General features: G+C 40.1%; 1 protein-coding gene across 9 annotated transcripts in view; it reads right to left on the bottom strand.

Moving 5' to 3' along the window:
• Positions 1-24,599, bottom strand: part of rnf220a (ring finger protein 220a) — a 120,325-nt gene that overhangs the window by 6,345 nt on the left and 89,381 nt on the right. For 3 of the 9 annotated variants that reach the window (XM_042718516.1, XM_042718515.1, XM_019119082.2), the window contains exons 4-13: positions 20,310-20,358; positions 17,428-17,523; positions 15,234-15,276; positions 14,000-14,104; positions 12,893-13,014; positions 12,149-12,275; positions 7,713-7,809; positions 7,517-7,603; positions 7,359-7,414; positions 6,209-6,308 (exon numbers count right to left, since the gene is read on the bottom strand). In XM_042718516.1, the coding sequence (XP_042574450.1) occupies positions 6,209-6,308; positions 7,359-7,414; positions 7,517-7,603; positions 7,713-7,809; positions 12,149-12,275; positions 12,893-13,014; positions 14,000-14,104; positions 15,234-15,276; positions 17,428-17,523; positions 20,310-20,358 (882 nt within the window). Of the gene's footprint in view, positions 1-6,208; positions 6,309-7,358; positions 7,415-7,516; positions 7,604-7,712; positions 7,810-12,148; positions 12,276-12,892; positions 13,015-13,999; positions 14,105-15,233; positions 15,277-15,419; positions 15,668-17,427; positions 17,524-20,309; positions 20,359-24,599 lie in introns of those variants that run through there. The other 6 variants (XM_042718519.1, XM_042718520.1, XM_042718518.1 and 3 more) reach the window with 4 other exon arrangements.

Here is a 24,599-nt window from a genome sequence, read left to right as displayed (position 1 = left end):
TATGAACTAATGTTTTTTCTCTATTGTACCACCATTTCAACCTTATTAAATGGGGTTCTGGGCTTCCTCAGTCCTCTGAGGTCACACTCGCACCAGTTCCACCCAACTTCTCACCTCTCAGGCTTTCACAAAACATCCCTCAGACAAATGCCTCTCAGCTGCTGAATGTATATTTAACACTGTCCACAGCATATGAACTCGCAATAACTAAATCAATATAGCCACCATTGATTGTGCGGCGAGGCGCTTGGCGAGATGTTTATGGTGATCCGCTCATTTTCCAGCCAGATGGAGCACTGATCTACAGTATTGATTTAACGTTGCGCCAGCGTTCTCCTAGGCACAATCCCCCCGATTAGTGCCTGCCGTTCCACTGCCTTTTCCAATAGCTTCATTTATTACATGCCTGTGTGACTCCACAATGAGTACACGCTCACCACACACACTAGGACATGGGCCTCTCTGTAATCAGGCAGTATTAGAATGTAAATCAAGGAAGGGCTATTAAAACGGAAAGAACCATTTATGGACTCAGCATCTCCAATAAGGCCAACCTAAAGGAAGAACAATGACAGTGTAGCTGAAGAATCATTGGCACTTTGAGAAGTAAAGCTTAAAATCTGGCAGCCAGGAATTTAACACATCCTATTTCATTTTAAGTTGCAATCTCTGAAGTAGCAACAGATCTTTTCTTCTGTGTTGTGACATGAACAAGAAATACTGAAAAAGAAAAAAGGACGGGGACTTCTTACAATCCATCGGCTGTTGATTGGATGGAGGTCGGGTTTATAGGACGGAATTATTCAAGAAGTTTTAAAAATTACAAGGTCAAGACAAATAAAAAAACACGCATGGATAAATCGGTCACAATAAGATCTACATGTATTTAGAAAAATAAAGGGTGAATTTTTATTTTTATTTAATCTCAATAAAGAAGATGTTAGTAAAACACTGAAGTCTGTCATCTTCAGGCATCTTCTCAAGGTCATCCTAAACCTAAGCCAGATTTCTCTCAAAAAGCCCCTACAACACAACGACCTTGACCAAGGAGAGCGAGTCGTCCGGACGGTCAATTCCCTACATCCTACAATCAGCACAGGGACTATAAAGCTTTAAAATCTCTTCTTATTAGTGGGCGGCTTGTAAAAAAGCATTTAGTCTTGATTAGCGTGCATGCTTATAAAGCAGACAGGAGAGTAGGTGTACCGTGCTCCATGCCTGCTGTTTTTCTTTAACAGCTTCATAAATCGCTGCGGTTCACTTGCCCGTATGCCGTCACCGGCCCTACAAAAGAATACAACTTTTCCCCCAAGTAATGCCCGACTCGCTCCAGCATGAATATTCATTGTGTGGTGCTTTATAGAAAACCACATTCTAAAAGTTATTTAATTCCCCCGGGTTATAAAAAAGGGTTTTACTCTTTCTTTATGTGGATGGAGATGGTGAGATGGTTTGGGGGGAGAGAGAGCCAAGCTATGTTTTAATACAAAAGCAGGTGTAAAACCTGGAGCTGGGTGGCTAGGTAAGTTCAAAACTGGAAATCTTTAAGGTGCCGTTGAGTGTGTGGGAGAAAGTTTTAAACATATTAAACACAGGCCTTGGCTCCGCTTTGCAGCAGTGTGCTGGCTGAATAATGCCAATGACGTCATGAAGGGAAGGAATAATGTCATTTCAATTAAGAGTTACATTACTCAGGAAACCACAATGAGGACTGACATCCAAACTAATAATGTCACTTACCTACAGCTGTGGTCTATAACGGCACACTCATTATATTAAAAATCAATTTGGATGTTAAAAACAATGATGGACGTGCTGGTCTAATGCTTTGTACAGGCATCACTCTCTATTGGGGGATACTTTTATTTTTTTAAGCAACAAATTCACAAGTTAAAACAGGAAGAAGATGAAGCTTGCACTGCTATCTCACACTGCCATTACGATCTGGCTCTGAGTGTGAAGCTATTTCTCATTTCATTATCCTGCCCCTTAACCATCCGTCTTCATCAGAGCCGAGCCTAACTGTAGAAGGCGGTCTAATCTATAGGTCTATATGGCCTGACATGAGAACACATGAGTTACAAGTACTGATGGGACAGATACTGGGAGATCTTTATAAAGTCGTCACTTGGCTGCCAATCAATCCTTATATTCAGTTGTGATGGTAAGGGTCAGTGCAAACTTTAAATCAAGAGGCTGAGCACAGTAGCTTGTAATTAAAAGAAAAGAAATAAAAAGTAAAAAACTCAATTTTAAGTATTATATTTTAATTATATATATATATATATATATATATATATATATATATATATATATATATATATATATATATATATATATATATATATATTTTTTTTTTTTTTATTACAAAAAGAATGTTCCTAAAAATCAAAAGGCTTTTTTTATTATTGATTGAAAAGTGTAAAAAATGGCTGGTTAAAAAAAAACCTGATATAAAACCATTCAATTAATGAATTTGAGACTAAATTTGATTATTGTGGAGGTACACCAAAGAATTTCAAGTTGAGCATGAAATTTGGCTGCAATCACACGGGTGGCAAAGAAGCCCTCATTTATCATGTGCGGAATGAGCAGGGACAGAGGCGACCCCTGTACCCAGAGATCATTACCCATCTGGGCACAGGAGAGCATGGAGAATTCATCAGCCCCCTCTGCCTCACGAAGACACACATGTATACAATTTACACAACTCAGACACAGTAACATGCTCACCCTCTTACTCCAACACACACACACACACACACACACACAATCCACAATGAATCACTGTAACTAAAGGGGACAAGTCTCATTTTCATTGCAGATTGAAATGCATGCGTTTTACAAACAGTGGGCTTGGGATTGTTTTCAGGCTGGAAGTGGCATGAAATGATTTCAGCTCCTTATGTGGCCTCTTTAAAACTCGCTCAGATTAAGACCCCTCACTTCAGGAAATTGGAAATTAAAAAATGGCATAGTCATTACCGTAAATTTGCATGCTTCATCCATTTGATGCACACCATGAAGAAAAAATAGCACAAATACGTAATTTTTGTGAAGCTAAAATTAAAAAGCTATGGCAACTGCCCTGTGTTTCGGCTAGGAAAGAGTTAATACACTTCCCTCCCCCTTCTCATGACCCCTCAGGATTTGATTAATGATATCATCATTGAGATTTATCTCCCCGGCCCCTTTCATAAGACAATATCGCGTAACATCCTGTGATACCTGATCAAATCAGCAAAAGGAGAAAGAAGAGGTGCTCTTCGGAGGGCTCTACTGTCGGGGAGAGATGGATAGATTCAGACGGAAGGCCGAGGAGGACGGGCACAGACTGGGAGAAATATTGCGAGCGATATTAAATAAACGAGTGTGTGTCACGTCTGGAGCTAAGCGCTAAGCTAATAAAACGGGTGGCGGGTGGGTTGCGCTCATTGCTCGCTCTTCTCTATGACATCAAACAGCTGCAGTGATTCATACCCAGGCCGGCTAAAACACTTAATGCCCCCCGATACAACGCTACGGCTAGTCCGAAAGTGAGCAAGACTTTAAGGAGGAAAGCAATGAATCAATCTAAGCTGTCACGCTCCTGCAGCTCCATTTAGGAATCCTGTTCTGTCCATTTTCATCCTCCTACTTGCACACCCACGCTCGGACAGAGACACACAGTGTTCATAACATCATCCACTAACATTCATTTCCACACACTCAGTCAAACCTATCAAGCAACTGTGTGCAAAGTCACGCTTTTAACCGCTGGTCGTGATAAAAGTGGTTAACAAACGCGGTTTCAATTGCAGACCGGAGCTGACATCAAGCTTGCGCTACAGATGAAGTCATTCGCAGACGCACACTTGACTGGAGATGGGTGAGAAGAACGTGCTTACGACGTGCTGCCGAGAAAAATCAATTGCTTCGGGTCTGCTGTGCTTATTCACTAGTTATCCGCCCCTGATATTTAATATGTGGCCCCGTGATGGCCGCCCGCACAAGATTGATTCAGATACACTAGAAGACTCTCCCTAGAGAAGAAGGCTCAGAGGAGACAAGAGACAGACAGAGGACAATGAATTGCGGGGGTGCATTTTAGAAATACTCAGGAATGTTCTCGTCATTAATAAATAAAAACTGTGTTGGTGAAAATGTAAACTTAAAATATAAGTCTTTATATAAAAAAACCAAGTATTTTTAAAACACTAAAATGAACAAAAATCTTAAAATAAAAAATAAAATCGTATAAAAAAAATAGAAATATATATTAAAAAAAAAAAAAAAAAAAAAAAAAAAGAGAGTAGTGCTGGGCAACGATTAATCACATCCAAAATAAAAGTTTTTGTTTATATAATATATGCGTGTGTACTATATATATATATATATATATTTATTATGTACAAATAAAGACATGCATACTAATATATATATATATATATATATATATATATATATATATATATATATATATATATATATATATATATATATATACACACTGAAAATATTTACACATATACATGTATTTATATTCCAGGGTTTCCCATACATCGATTTATTTGTGGCGGGCCGCCACAATATCAAAACTGACCGCCACAAATAGTTTTTCCAAAAGGCTATGACTTATTGACTTTTAAAAATCAAAAACCGGCGCAGGTGTTTTTATATCACTATTTCAGAAGGAAATCGACTGTCTTCAGAAAATTTTCAATGTCATTTTCATTTAATCTTGCATGTAATGCCTGATAAAGCAGCGTTTGTGAGCTCAGTGCTGCTCTGTATACAGCTGTTACTGGAGAAACCTCTATCTCTCCCGCTCTAAAAACGCCTCCTGCTGGCAGAAAATGAATCTGCATATATAATATACAGGGCGGGGGAGTGCTGCCACAAATAGAGTGTAAGGCTGTGGGAAACACTGTATTCATATAATTTATATTATATATAAATATATTTAATTTATAAACATAACATTTTCTTAAATATATACATGCACAACCAGGGCTCGCAAAATTTCAAGATATATATAAAATATATATAAAATCAGATACAACTCACCTTAGGAGTTTTTAAGAACCCACGGGAGATCTGCATTTAATAGCCCGTCGGGCAGAGTGGTGATATATTTTGGTAGCCCGACTGGAAAACATAATAGCCCCACGACGTCGGGCTAGCGATTTTGCGAGCCCCGCAAGTGTGTGTATTTATATATACATAATATACACAGTACACATATATTACGTACACATAAACCTTTATTTTGGATGCAATTAATCGCTGCCCAGCACTAACCAAGCTACAAACTAAAAATTGGCACTGCCTTGAACAACCCTGCACAGTGGGATTAAACAAGGATAGAGACAGGACACGGGTCATGTGGACTGACAGAGTAAGGTACGTCTGTGGCTAACATGTTAACCCTGGTCCAGCTCTAGACAGCAGGGGGAGATCAAACCAGGACAGTCGCACCACCACTGTGCCAATAAGCCCCTCTTCTACCAGGAGCTACGCTCTGACCTCAATTACCCATTCACTGGGACTGGGCCCACACGCACGCAAGTGGGAGGAGAGTTTAGCAGGAGCACTTGTCGGGGAATATGGATGAGGACACAGAGATGAGGGAATTACAGGGGCCGGCCTTTCACCCACTCAGGTTATTCAAATTTATCTGCTGCTGGAGGCTGCCTGCTACACTCCCTCCATCTTGCTTTCTTTCCCAGTGGAGTATAAGAAATCATCTCACTTTCTCTGTGCTCCCTTGTTGTTTGATGGTACACTTTTATTTGCAAGACAGTTCTCTTTAAATAACATTTGTAGGTAATACAGATAGTATAATTTTCAGGCCACATGAACACTTTTTCTTCCATTAACATGCTTATTTGAAGCATCTGAGTGGTGTGTTGCCAACAATTTCACTTTATCTGGCTTCACCTCTCGCAATAAGAGATAAATATTGCACAATCCCTGCAGTGAAAAGCTGTAGTATGGAAAACGCTAAAAGCATATTAGCATTCCCGGGCTGTGCGGCAAGTCAAGCCCAGACAAGGCTCAGCTGCCTGGGATCAATACTCTGGGCCACTCCCTGTGATCAAGCATGCTCCGGAGAGATGAGCACACTAAATGCATCATTTATGATCTTGCAGTCCCTACACAAACTAATCTCACCCCAATACACCAGCAAACACACTGCCACTGCGGACAGGTGTGTGTTTGTACTCACTTCTCGATCTCGCTGTTTTTACAGGTCCTCGGTGTGGAGGACGAAGATGAAGAGCTTGGCTCCTGTTTGCTGCTCTCGCCATTACTGGTGGATGGCATTTCTGCAAAAATAGACACAAACAGAACATATATAATGAATGAAGGCCAAAAAAGCAACGTTTCATTTTATAACAATCTAACTCAAATATATAGACAAAAAATATATAGCTTCCTAAATTGTTTTTTTTTTTTAAATCAGAGATTGAATGCACACAAATTAAATACTTAAAAGCACAACTACAAAAATGTATATACTTATTGCGCAAATGTTTGTTTTTTGTGCTTTTTAACCATTTATTTGAATGAAAAAAACAGCAAAAACAGTACTACTGTAAAATGTTATTACAATTTAAAATAACATTACTATTTTAATACATATTTGAGTTAATATATGAAATCTGATTTAAAATATTCAACAATTGACAACAAAACCAAACATAAATGTATACATCCTATGAAAGATAAATAAACAACATCAAAAATCAAAAAAAAATAAGCCTTCCATTGATGTATGGTTTGTTAGGATAAGATAATATTTGGCTGAGATATACAGGTGCATCTCAATAAATTAGAATGTCGTGGAAAAGTTCATTTATTTCAGTAATTCAACTCAAATTGTGAAACTTGTGTATTAAATAAATTCAATGCACACAGACTGAAGTAGTTTAAGTCTTTGGTTGTTTTAATTGTTATGATTATGGCTCACATTTAACAAAAACCCACCAATTCTCAACAAATTAGAATACTTCATAGTTCATTATTGAGAAAATTACCTTCAAAGTTGTCTAAATTAAGTTTATAAGCAATACTAATCAAAAAATAAGTTTTAATATATTTACAGTAGGAAATTTACAAAATATCTGCATGGAATATGATTTTTACTTAATATCCTAATGATTTTTAGCATAAAAGAAAAATCTATAATTTTGACCCATACAATGTATTTTTGACTATTGCTACAAATATACCCCAGCGACTTAAAACTGGTTTTGTGGTCAAGGGTCACATATTATGTTTAATATATTTAATACACCACAAAACATTTTATTTTTCAAGATTCTCTGATGAACAGAAAGTTCAAAAGAACAGCATTTATTTGGAGGCCAACTCACCATCACTGGCCCATTTTGAGAACTCTGGTGTTATTCTATTGGAAGGCACACCACCACTATAGAAAAAAACAACAACAACAGATATTTAGCATAAGGGTCAAGTCTACAGATTTGTTCTTAATCATTTTAAAGTCTATGATGAAATAATTTCAGCTTACTTCAAAACAGCCCCACGTAGTGCCTCACGTTCTTTGGCCTCTCCCTGGTCCTCTCCAGAACAAGGAATGATGTCTGCTTCAGTGTACCTGAAACCTTGAGTTAAGGAACAAATGCATCTCATTTTAATTACTGTTTCCATGCCCACTACAGCGCCACTGAAGAGCAAGATGTCTCAAGACAACTAATCAAGGATACTGGGCTTTGCCGTACTCCAGTGTGTCATCTCCATCCACATCCAGGTCTGCATCACTGTCATGGCTCTCCTTCGTGCTACACATGGCAAAGCCTGTTCCTAAAAAGAGGGAGGAGAGGAATAAGGAATAATTAAATTTGGGTTTAAAATCCTTTGCTGCATTTAATAATACACATTATACATTACAAAAATTCTGTCACTCCAATTGTAACAGGTTTGTCATGCCAGAGAAACCCCAATTAGAAAGGCCTGTTCTAGCTGTGAGCAGAACCAGATTACTGCAGACAAGCCAGGAGTCTGTTACTCTGGGCCCAGATGGAGCCATCAGAGACAGTCTGAAAGGGAGTTGTGTCAGGTGCCTGTCAGGGTGTAGGTCCTGAGCACTGGGGTGTGCAGCCTGAGTGGCACTTCTATAAATCCAGTGATGAGCGCACAGACAAACTCCAGCTGCTGGCTGACTGGGTCCTTCAGTTCTGGTTAGGAAGAGGTTGGATCGGCAGCAGCCTGAAGGGTGGGAGCAGCCCGCAGAGACCCAGAGTCTGATTGAGCCGTGAAAGGCTGGAACGGGCCAGGCCCCTCCGGGGCTGATGGAAGGATGTCAGGGCACTGCTGGAGAACGGGTTTGTCATGGATGAGGAGCTGAGGTAGGAAATGGAAGTGGAGAATGGTACTTCCTCTTGTTCAGGGGATGACTACATCACAGTGTGGAGTGGATAAGTACAACCTTCAAGGAGGACTGAAAGTGGATGTGGCGGCCATGATCTGTCTCTCCCCTTCTCCGTAAAAGGATCCAAAAGAGGCAGAGTAGGGATAAAATGCATCACAAATGCTTGCCCTTTTTTACAATGTGCCGATGGTTTTTAGTGAGCAAATAAAAGAGACCTTTTAAGTTTTATTTGGTCTCCGTGACTGCAGAGGCATATGCGCACCATAGCTGAGCTACATAAATCCGAGCTCCTCAAACAGAGGATCAGGGTTCAACTGTGCACACCAGTCTAAACATTACTTTTTAACAATAACTTACAGAATTAAACATATCTGTTTATTAGACTACCTTGCGCTTAGAGTGTCTGTCCATTGATATTTACAGATAACACTTACAATGACAAAGCATTCTGTTAATAAATTATCTGTCTCTCATGCTCACTAAGACTGCATTTATTAAATCAAAAATACAGTAAAGCAGTACTAGTGTGAAATATTGCAATTTAAAATAACTTTTCTATTTTAATATGTTTCATACATTTACATTTTTTTTGAAAACAGTTATGCTGCTTAATATTTTTGGAAACTGTAATACATTCAGGATTCTTTGATGAACCTAAATATCAAAATAATAGCATTTATTTGAACCTGAAATCTTTTGTAACATTATAAATGTCTTTACTGCTTTCTTTTTCTTGTTTCTAACCAATTTAATGTGTCCTTATTGGATGAAATTATTTAAAAAAAAAAAAAAAAAAAACTTTTGAATCTCAGACTTTTGAACAATACTGTAGCTTGGTCAGAAATGTTTAACAGAATTCAATATGGGCAAGCTTTAATCATAGTGGCACCGAAGTGCAAGAAAGGAAGGAAAGTGTGTGGCCGGCTTGGAAATAGTGTAAGTGGTCTATAGATAACACTCCCAATCCTCTGACCCAACTGAAGTGGGTGGAAGGGTACAGTCAGGCAAAAATAAAAGACCATAATCTGTAAATGATGGCAAACATTTCATTAATGCACTGTCGACAAGCTGCAAAGAATGCCAAACTGGGGGAAAAAATGAGGGAAAAACGAATAAACATAATGTTGTGACCACTAATGGCAGACAGGCCAGAGGAAGATGTGGCAGGCCGTAAGCAACCAAAAGAAAAAGAAAAAAAAAAATCACTGTTAATTCAATCAATTGATCAGGCTGTGGATCCTCGCTAATGCTCTGCTATAACCAGGGCAGGAAGGATGTCATACAGCATTGATTCAGCATGGGCAGGAAGACTGTCCGCATTAGTGTGTACACTGACGAAATCTAGCCAGACTGAAAAAAGCACAGCAAACCTACTCAGGCAACCACAACTTCCAAACGGCCACCTGAATGGTGTATAACTACCTAAGCATTGTTGTAAGTGTGCCTGGCTGTGAAAGCTGAGGCCACTGTTAAGCGGTCTTGGCAGGCAATCTAATCTGTGCCGAAAAGGTCAGTGCCACTCTAACTGCCTCTCAGTCAAATTATGCACATCATCGCACCGCCTCTTTGCCCGGCAGCCTCTGGGACCTAAGCCTACTCCTCTTCTTCGTGTACAGTGGATGAATAAAAAAAAAACTCCCTTACAACGTAGCCTGTATTTACCTGTATTGCTCTGCAACACTTTGCATGACAATAACAGCCATTTGCAATGTGTCATGTTCAAAGCAAGTCCTGTACCCATTTAAATGTTAAGTCGTCACATGCATAAAGCACATTTTCCTTGTCAGGTCACATTTTGCAAGCTGATTTACATATGCCATGATTGTTAAGTGCTAATCTACATATGTCACCCAAGACAGGTGTGTCATGTCGCAGCTAAGAAAGGGGAAGCAGAGATCCCAGAGAAACAGGACATGAAACAAGGCCTCTCCTCCACCTCGTTGCCATGACACTTATCTGCCTTTCGCAGTATGTGTCGCAGGTCAAAGTTCACCCAATCAGGATGGCATTTACCATGTACGCCTGCCAGGGAGGGGGCTCAAAGCTGCCATCTCTCAAGGTTCTTTCCAAAGACGAGCGGCGGGCCTCTGTTCTTCTTTCCCGACTGCACCGAATCTCCTCCATCTCTGCCTGTGACTGCCATCGCTATCTCTTCATCAGCACAACAGCCCTGCTAAGCCACGGACACAGGAGGCCCTACGGGCCTCCACCACAAACTGATCCTCTTCGATTTCTCTCTTCCTCTCAGTCTCCCTTTTCCCTTATCATGCTCTTTTTGTTCAGTTTAAAGCGTTTCCTTTCTGCTTTCTTCCTGGGTCCTCAAAGAGAGAGAGGTGCTGGTGCTTCAGAGACGATAGCCCTCTTATCCCACTGAAGACTCCTTTCAAGCCCCCCTCCCCAGTCTAGCTCCCCCTGGGCTGGAGGGATTCTGCAATGCAGACCGATTGAACGCTTGAGGACTTCAGCTGAGCTTTCAAGGCAAAATCCACCTTCTGAGCATCCTGGTGGGAGCTTTCAAGTGGCCCCTGGGCCACCGAGTCACTTCTCACCAGGTCCCCCCTCTATCGCCATTACACCAGTGCCTGTGCTGAAGATAAAGGGCTGGCAAGCTTCTGTACAGACACATGGCTCTGTTCACATGCAGAATTGATCTGGGCCACCGTCTGTCTAGCCGGGTGTTAGAGGAGCAAGTCCGTTTCTTTTCTTAATCCACACAGCTTTGCAATCTGTTCTCTCCTTGGGATCGAACAACCTTTCCATTTAAGAGCACAGAAGTTTATAAAAGACCGCTGAGGGAGGAGACTAACTCCATTTCTAAATAAGAAAAGAACAGTGAGGAAGAAAACTGAGATGATTTTGATAGACGTTCACTTAGCACTTCCTCTAAAGTGCCAACTCCACAAACTTAACCGAAGAAATAAACCCCTTTCAAAACAACTGATCCAACATTGAGAAAAGTTCCGAGATAAAAATCTCAAATATGGAGGAATGACTGACACTTCCTCCCAAGTGTAAAAATAATCTGAAGGGGTAAATTATTTATGAACCAACTAGAATTCCCTTGAAAGTCTTTCAATGAGTGTGGCAGCACATCAAAAAGGGTCTTAGGGAGCGTGTGTGTATGTGATAGAGAACGTCCCAGGTGAGCAGAGTTAGGTTGGGAGCTATAATTGCATTCCTGCAGCGGGGGAAGCCCAAGGGTCAGCGGCCCATTTTTCTCACACACATCTCTGTACTGGGTGAGGCGGGTCAATTGCACAGCTAAATGTGTTTTCCTTTGACTCCTTAAAGGCCGAGCAGGGCCTTCCAGAACTCACCTTGTCTGGACTACAGCTGTCTAGCGTATAAATGAACACGCTGATCTTGGGGTACATCGAGAAAGAAATGTATGTACCCTGTTTAAACAGCTTTAAAGGTCGTGGTGATCTTTGAAAGCTATTTTGACAACCTTGGAATATAAACTTCAATTAAAAAAACCTCCACTAAACTTTAAGAAATGTTTCTTGAGCACCAAATCAGTTAAATTAGAATAATTACTGAAGGATCATGTGACACTGAAGACTGGAGAAATGGCTGCTGAAAATTCATTTTTGCCATGACAGGAATAAATTACATTTAAAAAAAACACACACACAAAAAAACAGCTATTTTAAATTGAGATATTATTTCACAATATTACTGCTTTCACTGTATTTTTATTCAAATCAGCACAGCCTTGGCGAGCATAACAAATTCCTTTAAAAACGTAAGAAAATGCCATAAAATGCTTACCTCTGAAACCACCCTCCAGTAATGTAGTAGCTCGGACCCTCTTCTGTCCGCACCACTCGTACTCCTCAAACCGCGTTCCGTTCTCTCCTTCAACATCCGCGGAATCCTCTTCTGTTGCACCTTCCCTCTGAGAGAACAAAACCACTTATCAAACATGTACCAACACACTTCAATCGGTTCATTCAATATAAAAGACAAAACCACAAAGTGTGACTACATCAGAGGAAATCAAAGCAGTGCTTTCAAATCCACTAACTTCTAATGATGTCTAATTTTAGGAGCTATCAAACCACATGCAACAGAACACCCGAATCCAACCACCAAGAGTGCATTAGTATCATAAGAACTACTGGATTAGATGGGTTAAGAGGAACCTGCTATATAATATAAAGGGCAAGTGCTGCATCCTGAACCACTAAAAAGATGGAAGCCAGTCAGACTGTGTGAACAACAGTTTCCATTGAGCCTCTTTAGAAACTTAGAAGGTGTTTAATGACAATATAGTAAAATATCTTTAAAGTAGGTTCAGGACGCCGAAACCAAATCTAAGTGGAGGAGGAGGTAGAACACTTCAGGAAAGAGCTAATCCTTCAACTATTCCCTGGACACCGAACTAATTTACAGAAACATTTATATATGTGTGTGTTTTTGTCAGATGGCCGATGTCCAGGGAAAGGTGAGGGCAGAAAAGCCAAAGCTTCTAGAGGAGGCTGGAGGCCCAGATCTCTGGGTTTACAAAGCTACCTTGAACAGACATTGTTCCACATGCCTACTCATTTCCTCCTCTGTCCCTGTCAGCGGGGCGCTGCACAGTGGACATACCTGTCCATCCTCAGGCTTCCGGCGCTTCATCTTCCCAATCCGGGCTGCAGCACAAGAAAAAAAGAGAAATAACATGATAAATCAATCTAATATCAGGTAGCGCTAAAAAAAAAATTTTTTTTTTTTTTTTTTTGTTAAAATAAATATTTAATTAAATTAAATATATAATTAATATATATTTAATGAAAACAACTTTAAATTTTAATTATTACATTTATTTTCATTAAAACCTGGATACATTAACAGCTAATATGCACAACCAAGGATGTCACAGGAGACACACAGTCTAACCCTAAAAAAGAAAAAAAAAACACCATTCAGAAAGAGCGAGCAGCATTAATCTCACATAAAAACCCCACATAGATTAGGATCCTTTACAGGTTTAGCTTGAAGCTAGTAGGCATCTCCACCCATGGATTTTACTGAGGCAAGAAAGATGAGTTGCAGAACACGACAGTGGCGTGATAGGGCTAAGAGGTGAACTCTGTCCATTAGACCTTTGCATCCAAACACCAATTCCTCCTGGTTACATCAGGGACAGGCACGAAACGGCCAGGGCTCGGATCTCTCTGGGTGTCCTGCTCTTCCCCCTCCCCTCCCCTCCCCTCCCCGAGCACATAATTAGAAATTTAACACAGCAGAACAGCGCCTATTGCGCCGTAAGTCTCTGTCGCTTTTTCTTAACTGCAAATGGCGTGTGGGGACATTAATTTTTAGGTGGCTGTGATTGCGAATGGGGCCGAAGGGGACTGGAGGAGGAGAGGCGGGAGCTTCTGCCATTACCTTCAGGAGAGGGAGAGGAGAGAGATGCACCGGCCACACTGACGCAATGTGGAGGAGACGGGCATCATTAAATAGCATGAAGAAAGGCAGATTAATTAGGCACGGCAGGAGTTTTTCCTCACTCTGAAATCACAGCGTCTCAGATGAGAGGTGATGTACTTTAATACGGGCTCAGGCTTAAACAAAGACAGCCCCATTTGCCCTTACAGTGCCTGCGGCTGTGATAAAGGGGGGAGGGGGTCTTACCATGCCGCAGGCAGCAAGGGGCTAGGGGCACTCCTCTGGGCACTGGGATTGGGGGACTTTTGAAACTTTCCTTGGCGTAGCGCCTGCACCAGCAGAGGTCATCGACTGTTGACACATGAAAAAACCAAGGGTTAAGGAGATTCTCTGCTTGGGCAGGTGCTACAGTCAAGGGAAGTGCAAAAACAGCTGGCCACAACTGACTATAAATGACACTAACTATAATAAACAGCCACGTTATTTAATATCAATACGTGGCATGGGCGCTGAGGTTGACATGGATGTCAAGATTCTGGCAAGGCCACACGACAGACACCAGTGCTGATGAGCATCTGGCTGATGCACCCTGAGAGGTGAGGAGCTCCTTATTCGTGCCAGACGGTTACCAACACCCAAAATATCAACTGGCCTCAGGTCAGTGAGCTCCCGGCTCACACCAACCCTGCCCACGGATGCGGCAGCTCCATCACACACACCGACTAATGACTGTGTGTTGGGGTTCAGATCACCATGCTGGGCTCACTGTCAGATTATAACAGCAAAACAAATCTGCAGAGCATGTAAAGTGTTTCAAGTAATGCTCAGTCACTGAGCAGAATGTCACATAAATGCCTTAAACTGAATTATTTTATCAAGTAAAGATTATAAATGATCTAACCACAACCGAATTCAACGCTGAATCCACAAATAATCAAATTTTGTTCTATATGACACCTGACATTTTTGTTAGGTGTTTAAAATAAGCAAATTTTGACAGGTATGAGCATTTTGTTGTATATGTAAAAACACCTACTGAATGATCATTCTACTGGTTTTAATTGACAAGTCTGATCTTCAAATATTAAAATAAACTATTAAGACCGTTATTTCTTCATCAAATATTACTATATGTAATCAGACCCTAGAAGTTGATGTGCTGCTAAAATAAAATTTATTTAAAAATTACTATTTAACATTGTTGACTTTTTATTTATGTCAGAATAATAGTAATAATCCAGTAATAATAATTAATAATAATAATAATGATAATAATAATAATAATAATTCATACTATAAAGTTTAAACATTACAGTAAAGCCTGCTAGGTAAAGTTTTCCATATCAACTGCACTTTATACTGATGATATAAAGTATTACACTATTCAGTAGATGTCAATTACGTTTTCATAAGGCATTTGTCAACAGATAAACAATCATAATACATCACTTTTCTTGTTGCAGGGTGAAAATATACATACCATTCAATCGTGTTTGCCTGTTAGCTCGCACTCGTAAAAATGTCTGCAGGTGGGGGAAAAAAGAACAAAGAAAAATATGTCAGTCATTTAAGTTTATTTCTCATTTATTTATAAGGACTTCAATGATGCGCGTATCACTAGATTGCGCTGGATTCTACCTGATGTCTGAATGTAAACAAAACCTACTTCTCTATTGCCAATGCTCTGCAACTCCTCTTCCATTGCAAACGCCACAACTCTCCAAACTCATTAGGTTTACTAAAGCATGCAGCACGGATAACTCTCCTCCAAAACGCCGATATGAGAGTCAATAATCAATTTACGAAGGATGAATAAGGATTGAAAATGTTAGGCTTACTACAGCAGCTCGCTTCAGCGCGCCATCGCCGCCATATTTCTACCGGTCATGTGACCGGCAAGTCAGAGTCAAAAGTATCAACTTGTGCAGTTCCGTCTGTCGCCACTGGGGCGCAGCAGTATGTAAACGACGCATTTGATTCTGTGCTGCTCGATTCATTTGACGCTTAAGAGTTCTCAACAAACTCTTCTGGCTTAAAAACTGTGCCTTGTTCAATTAGTTTTCTTTTTCTGGGACATTGAACTGTTCATAATAAAAACGAAATGTATTTTTTGAGATTAATTATTTCAGTGACTTTTTGTCTTATGAGCATTTTAAATTTCTTGTAAGAGATGAAGATTTTTTTCAACAAAAAATCAAAATATACCAAGCAACATATTTTAAAAAAAAAACAACATATAACAACAAAAATATTCTAAATAACAAAAAAAAAAACACCAAAAAAAAGCTAGAAATAATAATAAAAAAAATATTAATAAACAGCATTTATGTATTTTTTTATGACTGTCACATTGAACAGAAACACAGAAACGCGATATACACCTATCAAAATAATTCAAGTTTAACTCTATATACAGGTTCAAACTGTCGGTTCATGTATAATGCCTTAGGCAAAGCCCTTTAGAAACTCTTGAGCCACTGCTGTTAAAAGTCAGTCTATTTTATGATGATAAAATATGTTAATGGCTCAATGCGTGCACACCAGACAGATTGCTTTACAAAAGAGGATAATCATGAATTTTAAGAAAAAAAGCATTATTAGCATAAAGGCATTTGTACTTAATTACTTTTAGTTTTGTGATGTTAGAGGCAAATTCAAAAGACTTATCAGGACCATGCAGGAGGGCCTTCTTAAAGCTAATGTGCAAAGATCTGTGCGGATATTGTTTTAATTGAGAAATTCTCCCACTTCTAGGGTTGAGGGACAGATAGAGATGCCGGACGAAATGTCCCACAGACCCACAGCTCCAGGGGGAAGGAGGAAGAAAACAAACATGTCAAGGACACTGGAGCACAGAGATGATATCCGGGGCTCGGGGGCAGCGTAGATTAGCCCAGGGTTAAACTATGGATGATTACATATCAGAGCAGAACACACATTACAGCCTGAGTAAACCTGGGGCTGGAGATTAGCAGAACAGATTTCAGTCTGTATTAATACGTCCGGCAGTCAGATCCAGTCTGGGATAAGATGGAGGATATTGTGGAGGAGAAAAGCTGGATGCACATATACATCATTCCATTCTGTTATTTTAAAACATTCTGGATAAAATACTTTCGAGGAGACTTTTAGGAGATATTTAGGTTTCAAGGAGACCTTTAGTTTAATTTATAAATGTGAATTGATGTTTCCTTTATAGTAACATTTGTTTCAAAATTGCTATATTGAGTTATTGTTGATTTGAACTGTAAAACCAAAACTAAATCATATAGGATGTCCTTCAAAAACCTTAAAAAAAATTTTGTGGTGCTAATAAATAGCAAGTTGCTACAATTTGAATGTAGTAAAAAATACCTGCAGTAAGTATTCTGTTTAATAAGGTCATTTTTTTGTAATGGTTATTTATACGTCATCAATTCTGTTGACAGAATTCCAGTTTCATTACATCTCAGGTAAAGCATCAACTTTGACATTTTGTGCCCGGATTTCCCTTCAATTTGAAACTCCCCCATATTGAGACACCCTCGACGAGCTAAAGCCCAGTGAAATGAAGGGCTGCATCAGAGTGGAGAGTTTCGGTTTGTGTGTGGAGTTGTGCTCAGAGTGTCAGAACTGCACAGTCTGTCACTCTGCACCTGTGACAGACACTCTCTGTCTGAGGTTTCCCGTCTCACCTGGTATCTGTCAGAATGGTGAGCTTCATCAGAGGAGAGTGGGGACACAACTGGAGACTCGCCCTCACGTTTGATGTGCACTGACAACAGGAGAGACTAGCGAGAGAGAGAGAAACAAAAAAATGAGAGAAAGAGGTGAGCAGCCATCCGCTAAACAAACGTGTCATCCACAGAACTGATGGTGTAGCCAGTTTAAAAAAAACAACAAAAAAAACACAAGAACTCCAAACCCGGTGTGTTGAAACAATATGACTGATGTGAACAATTGTTGACAGATAACCATTAACTGCCATTTCAGCTTCAAACTATGTGTGCTGACAGGACATCAGTGTTTAGAGTAATGGAGGTTTCGACAGAGAGAGAGCAGGACACCAGACGGCATGACAGCACACTTTGATCGCCTATAAACGTACGGCCGTGTGCTAGAAGATGTAACAGGCCTGTCCTTCTGAAAACCTAATTGACTTAATTTCTCAAATGACTGTGGAAAGGGGGAAGGGGAAATACTGCTTACTTTCCCGAGAGTCTTGATCTCCGTCCTGCTTTTATGAGGCGGCTATAAAATATTTGTATTTACAATCTGCTTTGATTAATCAGAGTGAGAGGAGGGGTCGCTGCTTTAGTGGCTGACAACTGTAATCTAATATTAATATGTGAAAAATGGCAGCCTCTCTCTATGGGGACAGTAAATTAGACATTATGCATGGCTCCTTATGCTTTTGAATCGCAAGGTCAGGAAACAATTTATTTGTGATCTCAAAACCTTTGGCGCTTTGAATACGCTGTGTGCCAGAGAGCGAGTATGAGTGCAAAGTGTTTATACGGGTCGACTGTATCTAGTGTGTGGGATGTTTAACTGTTTCATTGTCCAATGAGAACTGATAACAGTCAGAAAATAACACATGAACAGCAAGTTTAGCACCAGGTAATCTGACTTGAAGAATATGTTATAATGGAATGTTTTTAAATGATAAATGTTATACATACAGTTCACAAGTCTGGGATAAGTAAAATATTTTTAAATGTTTTTAAAAGACTCTCTTACACTCAACAAATTTGCATTTAACTGATCAAAAATACAGCAAAAACAGTAAAGTTGTGAAATATTATTAAAATGTTAAATTACCGTTTTCTGTTTAATAACTAATTCTGTTTTATTCCTCTGATGGCAAAGCTCAATTTTCAGCAGTCATTACTCCAGTCTTCAGTGCCACATGAATCATATAAATTATCCTAATAATCTATTTAAAACAGTTGTACCGCTTAATATTTTTTATGGAAACCATAATGAATTTTTTTGATGGATAGAAAGTTCAAAAGTGTCACTTTTGATCAATTTAATGCATCCTTGCTGAATAAAATAATAATTAATTTTAAAAAAATCTTACTGACCCCTTATTTATGAATGGTAGTGTACAATCTTTGCTAAAAGATTTATGTTTAATAAATATCACATAATACTTTGATTATAATGGTTACAATTTCCTTTACACAACATGCCTTGAAAATCACCATTACATTTACAGTTGATCATTTAGCAGATGTTTCAATTCCTTTTAAAAAGCCCAAATTCCTTTGAAATACCTGAAAGTCATTGTATAAGTTGCATACTGACGTCTAGCTCAAGCAGTAGCAGTGCTGCAGATGTTAGCATGGTAACTGTGCCGCCTACCACTGTTGGCCTTCGCCCTGTTGGATTAAGAGCCGCGAAGACTGGCATGGAGTCGCTATGGCAATGGCGGCTTGAGAGAGGGGTGAAGACGGGCCAACTCGGCCCCGGGTTAATCCCCTTTAGAACTAGCGAGCTGGGCCTGATCTGCTGCTCACCGTCTTTCAAAGGAGAATCATGGACCCCCTCCACCATCCCAGCTAGCCTCTTCATTTTCCACACACTCCTACGGAATACTAAGTGTGAGCTATAGAATGCTCAGTCACGCCTCACACGGCCTGTTCTCTAACCCGCTCCTGTGTCTTCTGGCTCTCATGCTCTTTCCATACTTTCAGTTTCTCTCCAACTGCAGGTCAGAGCCAAAGGGTTTGCCCTCTGGATGAGGGATCATCATATGAGGGTGGTTTATTATTATCACCATTCTTGTTCATTTCTTTACCAAGAAATATGCATTTTTCTGAGATAAAGTACAAATATACATCTCAGGCAGACTGTAGAATGTCTTCAGTGAATGTGAGGTTGGTATTTCTGGCATTTGCAAAGGTTCATGGCATCATAAAATCCATAAACTGAAAGATAAATGCTTGATGTGTTGCAATACTCTCCATTGACAATGTCACATCAGCCTGTAATTCGTTCTTCCTTCAAAATCATGGCTTGAAGGGATAAGTTCATCCAAAAATGAAAAATTCTGTCATCATTTACTCACCCTCACCTGTATAACTTTCTTTCTTTTATGGATATTTTAAAGAATGTTTCAACAGTTTTTGTCCATTCGATGAAATTTTCATGACTTTATGACAGAATTATCATTTTGGCTGAACTATCCTTTTAACATCCATGCTTGGAATGAAATACAAAATGTCTAGTGAATCTTATGGTGACTGCACTACATAATTCAATTGATGTGGATGCGAATTTAATTGGGGAAATACACTTGGCCTCTTCCTCCTTTTAAGACAATGACACTGAAAAACATTGGTATCATTTTCCATGTCTAGGTCTTTTGAATGAGCAGTCAGGAAACATTGAAAGCTCTAAGTAAATTACTGCAGGAAATAAAGCCAGAAGTTTTGTTACCACCACTCTCTTACACAGGACGGACTCTTTTTACATGTTTGTCTATGGAACAGAACTAATTGCCATTAATTGTGGGTGAGCCTATCAGTGAATATAATGATTTAAAATGGCTCCGTGGCAGTGGCCATCTTACCTTCGGTGTGCCTGGAGCTGCATTGATGTTCTTGTGTGATGGGTTCTTGCTGTAGGGAAAAACAGACGCTGTGAGAGATGGCTATAACCAATAAATGTAATCAAGATTGAGGAAACCAAATTTAGGAATCTGCCATCAAAAAACCCACATATCGACCACTCTTCTGAGTATCGAGATTGATGTCTCGATGCCTAGTTGGTTGAACTTGCATGTAATCGATGAGACTGGAAGCGACTCAAAATGGTCATTCAAGAGGACAAGTTCACAGCCGACATGCGCTGATGTTAATTTCAATGGAATTTGATGTGCAAGAGCTACTTGTTGCCATGATGGCTGATCTATTTTGATCATGTGTCACAGCACTGACTATAAACCCATCACCTTTTGACTGAACACAAACTGCAATCTGTCATTTCGGAGAGATGCAACTTCTGTCCCCTAAGGAGCTAGACTACACGCGTCTCCTCCATCAACACTCACTTTAGCTCAGTCACATTGAGCACTCCCTTGTTGGCCTCACTTAGGACCCGAGCAGGCCTTTGAGAGGACATCCAAGACAAAAGAGAACAAAGCCACACAAATCACACTTTTAATCATCTGGAGATGGAAAATGGGGGGGAAAAAATCGAGAGCAGTTTCAAACCCATCCTCTACGCCACTCAATCCAGGCAGCCCTGGGTCATGCTGTATTTGAAACAATTACTGTCCAAAAGTACGACTGCTAAGCAGATTTGGGTTATAATTTTTTTATTGAAGTAATCATTCTCATGGATGCTTCCATCCAGACCTGATCCCCCCCTACCGCGACCCTCCCGCAGTTAGACTAAGGCAGAAGGGAATAAATGATTTTGCGGTTATTTGATTTGTCAGTGAAACGCCTTGGGCACTTAGGACTTTGAAATATGTTGAGGACAATGCACTGGCTTGTAAACATTGTATTAAAGAGGCGGAGAATGGCAGAGAGAGAGAAAAAAGGGTGGGGGCGACGACTCCTTGAGTCTGGCGGGTGGATTGTACATTGAATTTTTGCCTCGTGGACATTGTGGTTTGAGGATGACTGATTGGAAGGCAGGAATTATTAAACGGGGCGGCTAAAGCATACGCCGACAATAGGGAAAGACATATCAAATCAGATTCCTCTCTGAAACATTTATATCTTTCCTGCCATCTTTTTCTTTTTTTTTGTCTCTTGCTTCTTTTTTCTCGCTGTCTGCCTATTTCCTTGTCTGTCGCTCTAGCTGAATCTCTTATTTAGAGCCCCATAGATGGGTCACTGCTGGGTGTTTATGAAGCTGTGTGATGATGACCTGAGAAACAATGACACGGGTAATGTTACCCTTGTCATGTTCATTTTAAATCATGCATTCACACCCAGAGAGACGGTTGAATTGAAACTGAATTAGCCTGCACCCTAATGTCACACTTGTCACCGGACGAATGAAACAGAGTGAAGAGCGAAAGAGAACATGGATCCTGTGTTCATTTAGCTCCTGCTGTGACTGATGAAGTTACAGTACTGTATGTGGACTGGCTAAAGAGGCTCAGATGTAAGGAATGACAGGTGGAGGTGGGGTTTGGAGCTTTGCCCCACCCCTCCACTCAGGTAATAAGCCTCAAGCCTGCCTTTTCTGTAGTCGGCATGATTGATCTGACAGCAAGGGGAGGAAAGAAAGAGAAGGGGACAGAGAGAAAAGATGAGACAGAGAAGAAGAAAGAGACAACACAAATCAGGAACTAGGCCTTGAGAGGGGATAAATTGCCCCATAGGTGGCAGCGTGCTGTTTGTGAGATAATAAACGGACTCCTCGGCATCATAAATCCGCCCAACGTGGCACCGCGAATCTCTGTGACCTCACACATCTCCTTATGTCAAAAAAAAAAAACACAAAACAACAACACTAATATACACTTCATACCCCGAAGTGTTCTAAATGCCCCCTCTGCACTCATTGTACAACCTAGTATCTCAAAACGCTCTTTTCCCAGTGGTGGGACAAGCAGGCAAGGCCAATGACAGAAAAACACTCTTTACTAGTATAGAAATGCCACACAGTAGCTGAACTATAGGACCTGAGGGATATTATGTAATACAGAGAACAAGTAAATTTAGGACTATAGTGCACAGACTATAATACATATGCCATGACCGCTTATTGCAGTGAAAATATTGGCATTTTAACCGGAAAGCATGCAAGTGTTGTACTACTTAAACTTTAGGCAAGATACTGTATAATCAAATAAGGCAAAAAACTGTGATGATGTTAGATGATGAGAGATGTTATAAGTGGGGGGTTTAAAACATGTTTTGATGCCAAGGACCCAAAAAATATAATGATCACTTTGAGGAAATTGCATGAAAAGTGTAATATTAAACATGAAATCACTGGCTGCACTAAATAATAATATATTAATAATATAATAATAATGTGAAATCATCAATAATACTTTAGTATAATTTTATAGTCATTTTCAAAATAAATACATGGTCAAAAAACTGTTTAAACTTTCTTACACTTTCCTCTTACATTTTTAACAAAAACCCCAGTGTGAACCTCCTGCTGTAATTTAACGGTAAATGGAAAAAACAGATAGATGAAAGGTAATTTTTGAGGAAAAAGGCAACAAGATGATAAGATTGTTTCGTGTCAAGTCTGGTTGGGACATAGTATTAATATCACCCTTATTTATAATATATCATAGTGATAGATTCATACCTTCACCGGTCAAGCTGTTTTCATCATTCTGAAATTCTCAGTTTAAAACAATTCACTACATGTGGCTGACTTCAAAATCCCACAAACTCCACTTTACCATTCCCCTCTCACAGCCAAATTCAGCTAGACTGAGAAGAGGGAGAGAGAGCGAGAGTGAGGGAGCTGGTGAAAATTGAATAAATGCCAGTCGACAGTTGGGGGGTTGTAAGCTGGAGATAAAGATTGCTTTTTGTGTCGTTTGCCACCCGGATCTCCCTCGCTCCGCTGGAGGCAAATTGATTACGTGGAGAGGCTGGGAAAGGGTGGGGGAATATGTAGATTGCTGTGGCCCTCAGTGCAGGCAGACGGGTAAAGGGCATGATGGATTTCCATTTCCATACATGAAGAGCGGAGGACGAGTCAGGGGAGGGGGCACGGCGATGCGGCCACAGGGGAGGGAGAGAGAGAGGAGTGCGGCGGCGGGTTCCAATCTCACACACGCTCACCCGCATCCACTCAGACATCTGCCTAATGCTACATCTTAAATAGCTTTCCCCATTTTACATGCACTCAAGTCTCATTTGGTGCAGAATGAAACGCTATCATTAAAGGGAGATTTACTACAAATTGCCACAAATTCGCCATGTCACTTCCAATGATCTGTGTGTGCTAGCGTGTGTTGAGCGGAGCCCCGCCTGGGAGGAAGTATACAGGGAAGGAAGACGGCAGCAGTTACCCAGAGTTCCACACTGAGCATCGATGAAGCAATGCAGTGATCGCTCTCTGTAGTTCAAGAATGCCTGAATCTAGTTCAATATTGTGGATCCAAATGTTAATGTAGATTAACTAAAATGAAATCATAAAAAGCGAGTGATAAAGCAAGTGATAAAGTGTTTTTATTAATTGTTTTGATCACTTATTTTTATTTTATTGTCAAGCTGGGTAGCCCCACCCACAGTGTAATCTAATTGGTACAAATTGATGCTCAACATAGTCATCAATTAAAGGGATAATTCACCCAAAAATGAAAATTCTGTGCAGATAAATTACTTGAGTCTGGTTATGGCTAACATTATGAAATCAGTGAAGTATTACTCTCATTTTACTCACTTAAAGACATCTTAATCTCTATATTCAATTGCAAACAGCCTTATTTCTCTTTCAGCCCATCTCTTTCTTTCTCTATATCCTAAATCTTTATTAAGAGATTGGACTGCCTATAGCCTGGGAGAATAACTCTCTCGGCTATAAGTAGGGGTTAAAAGGAGCGCAGGAAAGGCTAAATCACGGGCCTGTAATGCCGAGCGGCATCCAACCCTGACAGACCTGGAGCAACGATGCAATTTCCTTAAATAACCACCACTATCAAACAGGCAGGGGCGGCAGAGGCCCAGAGCCATGTCAGTGTCCACAGCCGCTGCCCACCGGGGAGGGCGGCCCACTGCCCTTTATTAATTATTAAAAGATAACTCCTCACCACCGTGTGATGGATAACACTCGTGCTGGAAAGACATCCTGCTGAGAATTAATATCTCTCTCTCTTTCTCCCTGTGTCCTTGTTTGAAGCACAGCAGCATAATCTATTAAAACAAAACGG

The sequence above is a fragment of the Cyprinus carpio genome, chromosome B2 (assembly GCF_018340385.1).
Source record: "Cyprinus carpio isolate SPL01 chromosome B2, ASM1834038v1, whole genome shotgun sequence".
NCBI classification, from domain to species: domain Eukaryota; kingdom Metazoa; phylum Chordata; class Actinopteri; order Cypriniformes; family Cyprinidae; genus Cyprinus; species Cyprinus carpio.
Note: the sequence above shows the minus strand (reverse complement) of the source record. Positions and strands in the feature narration are given on the sequence as shown.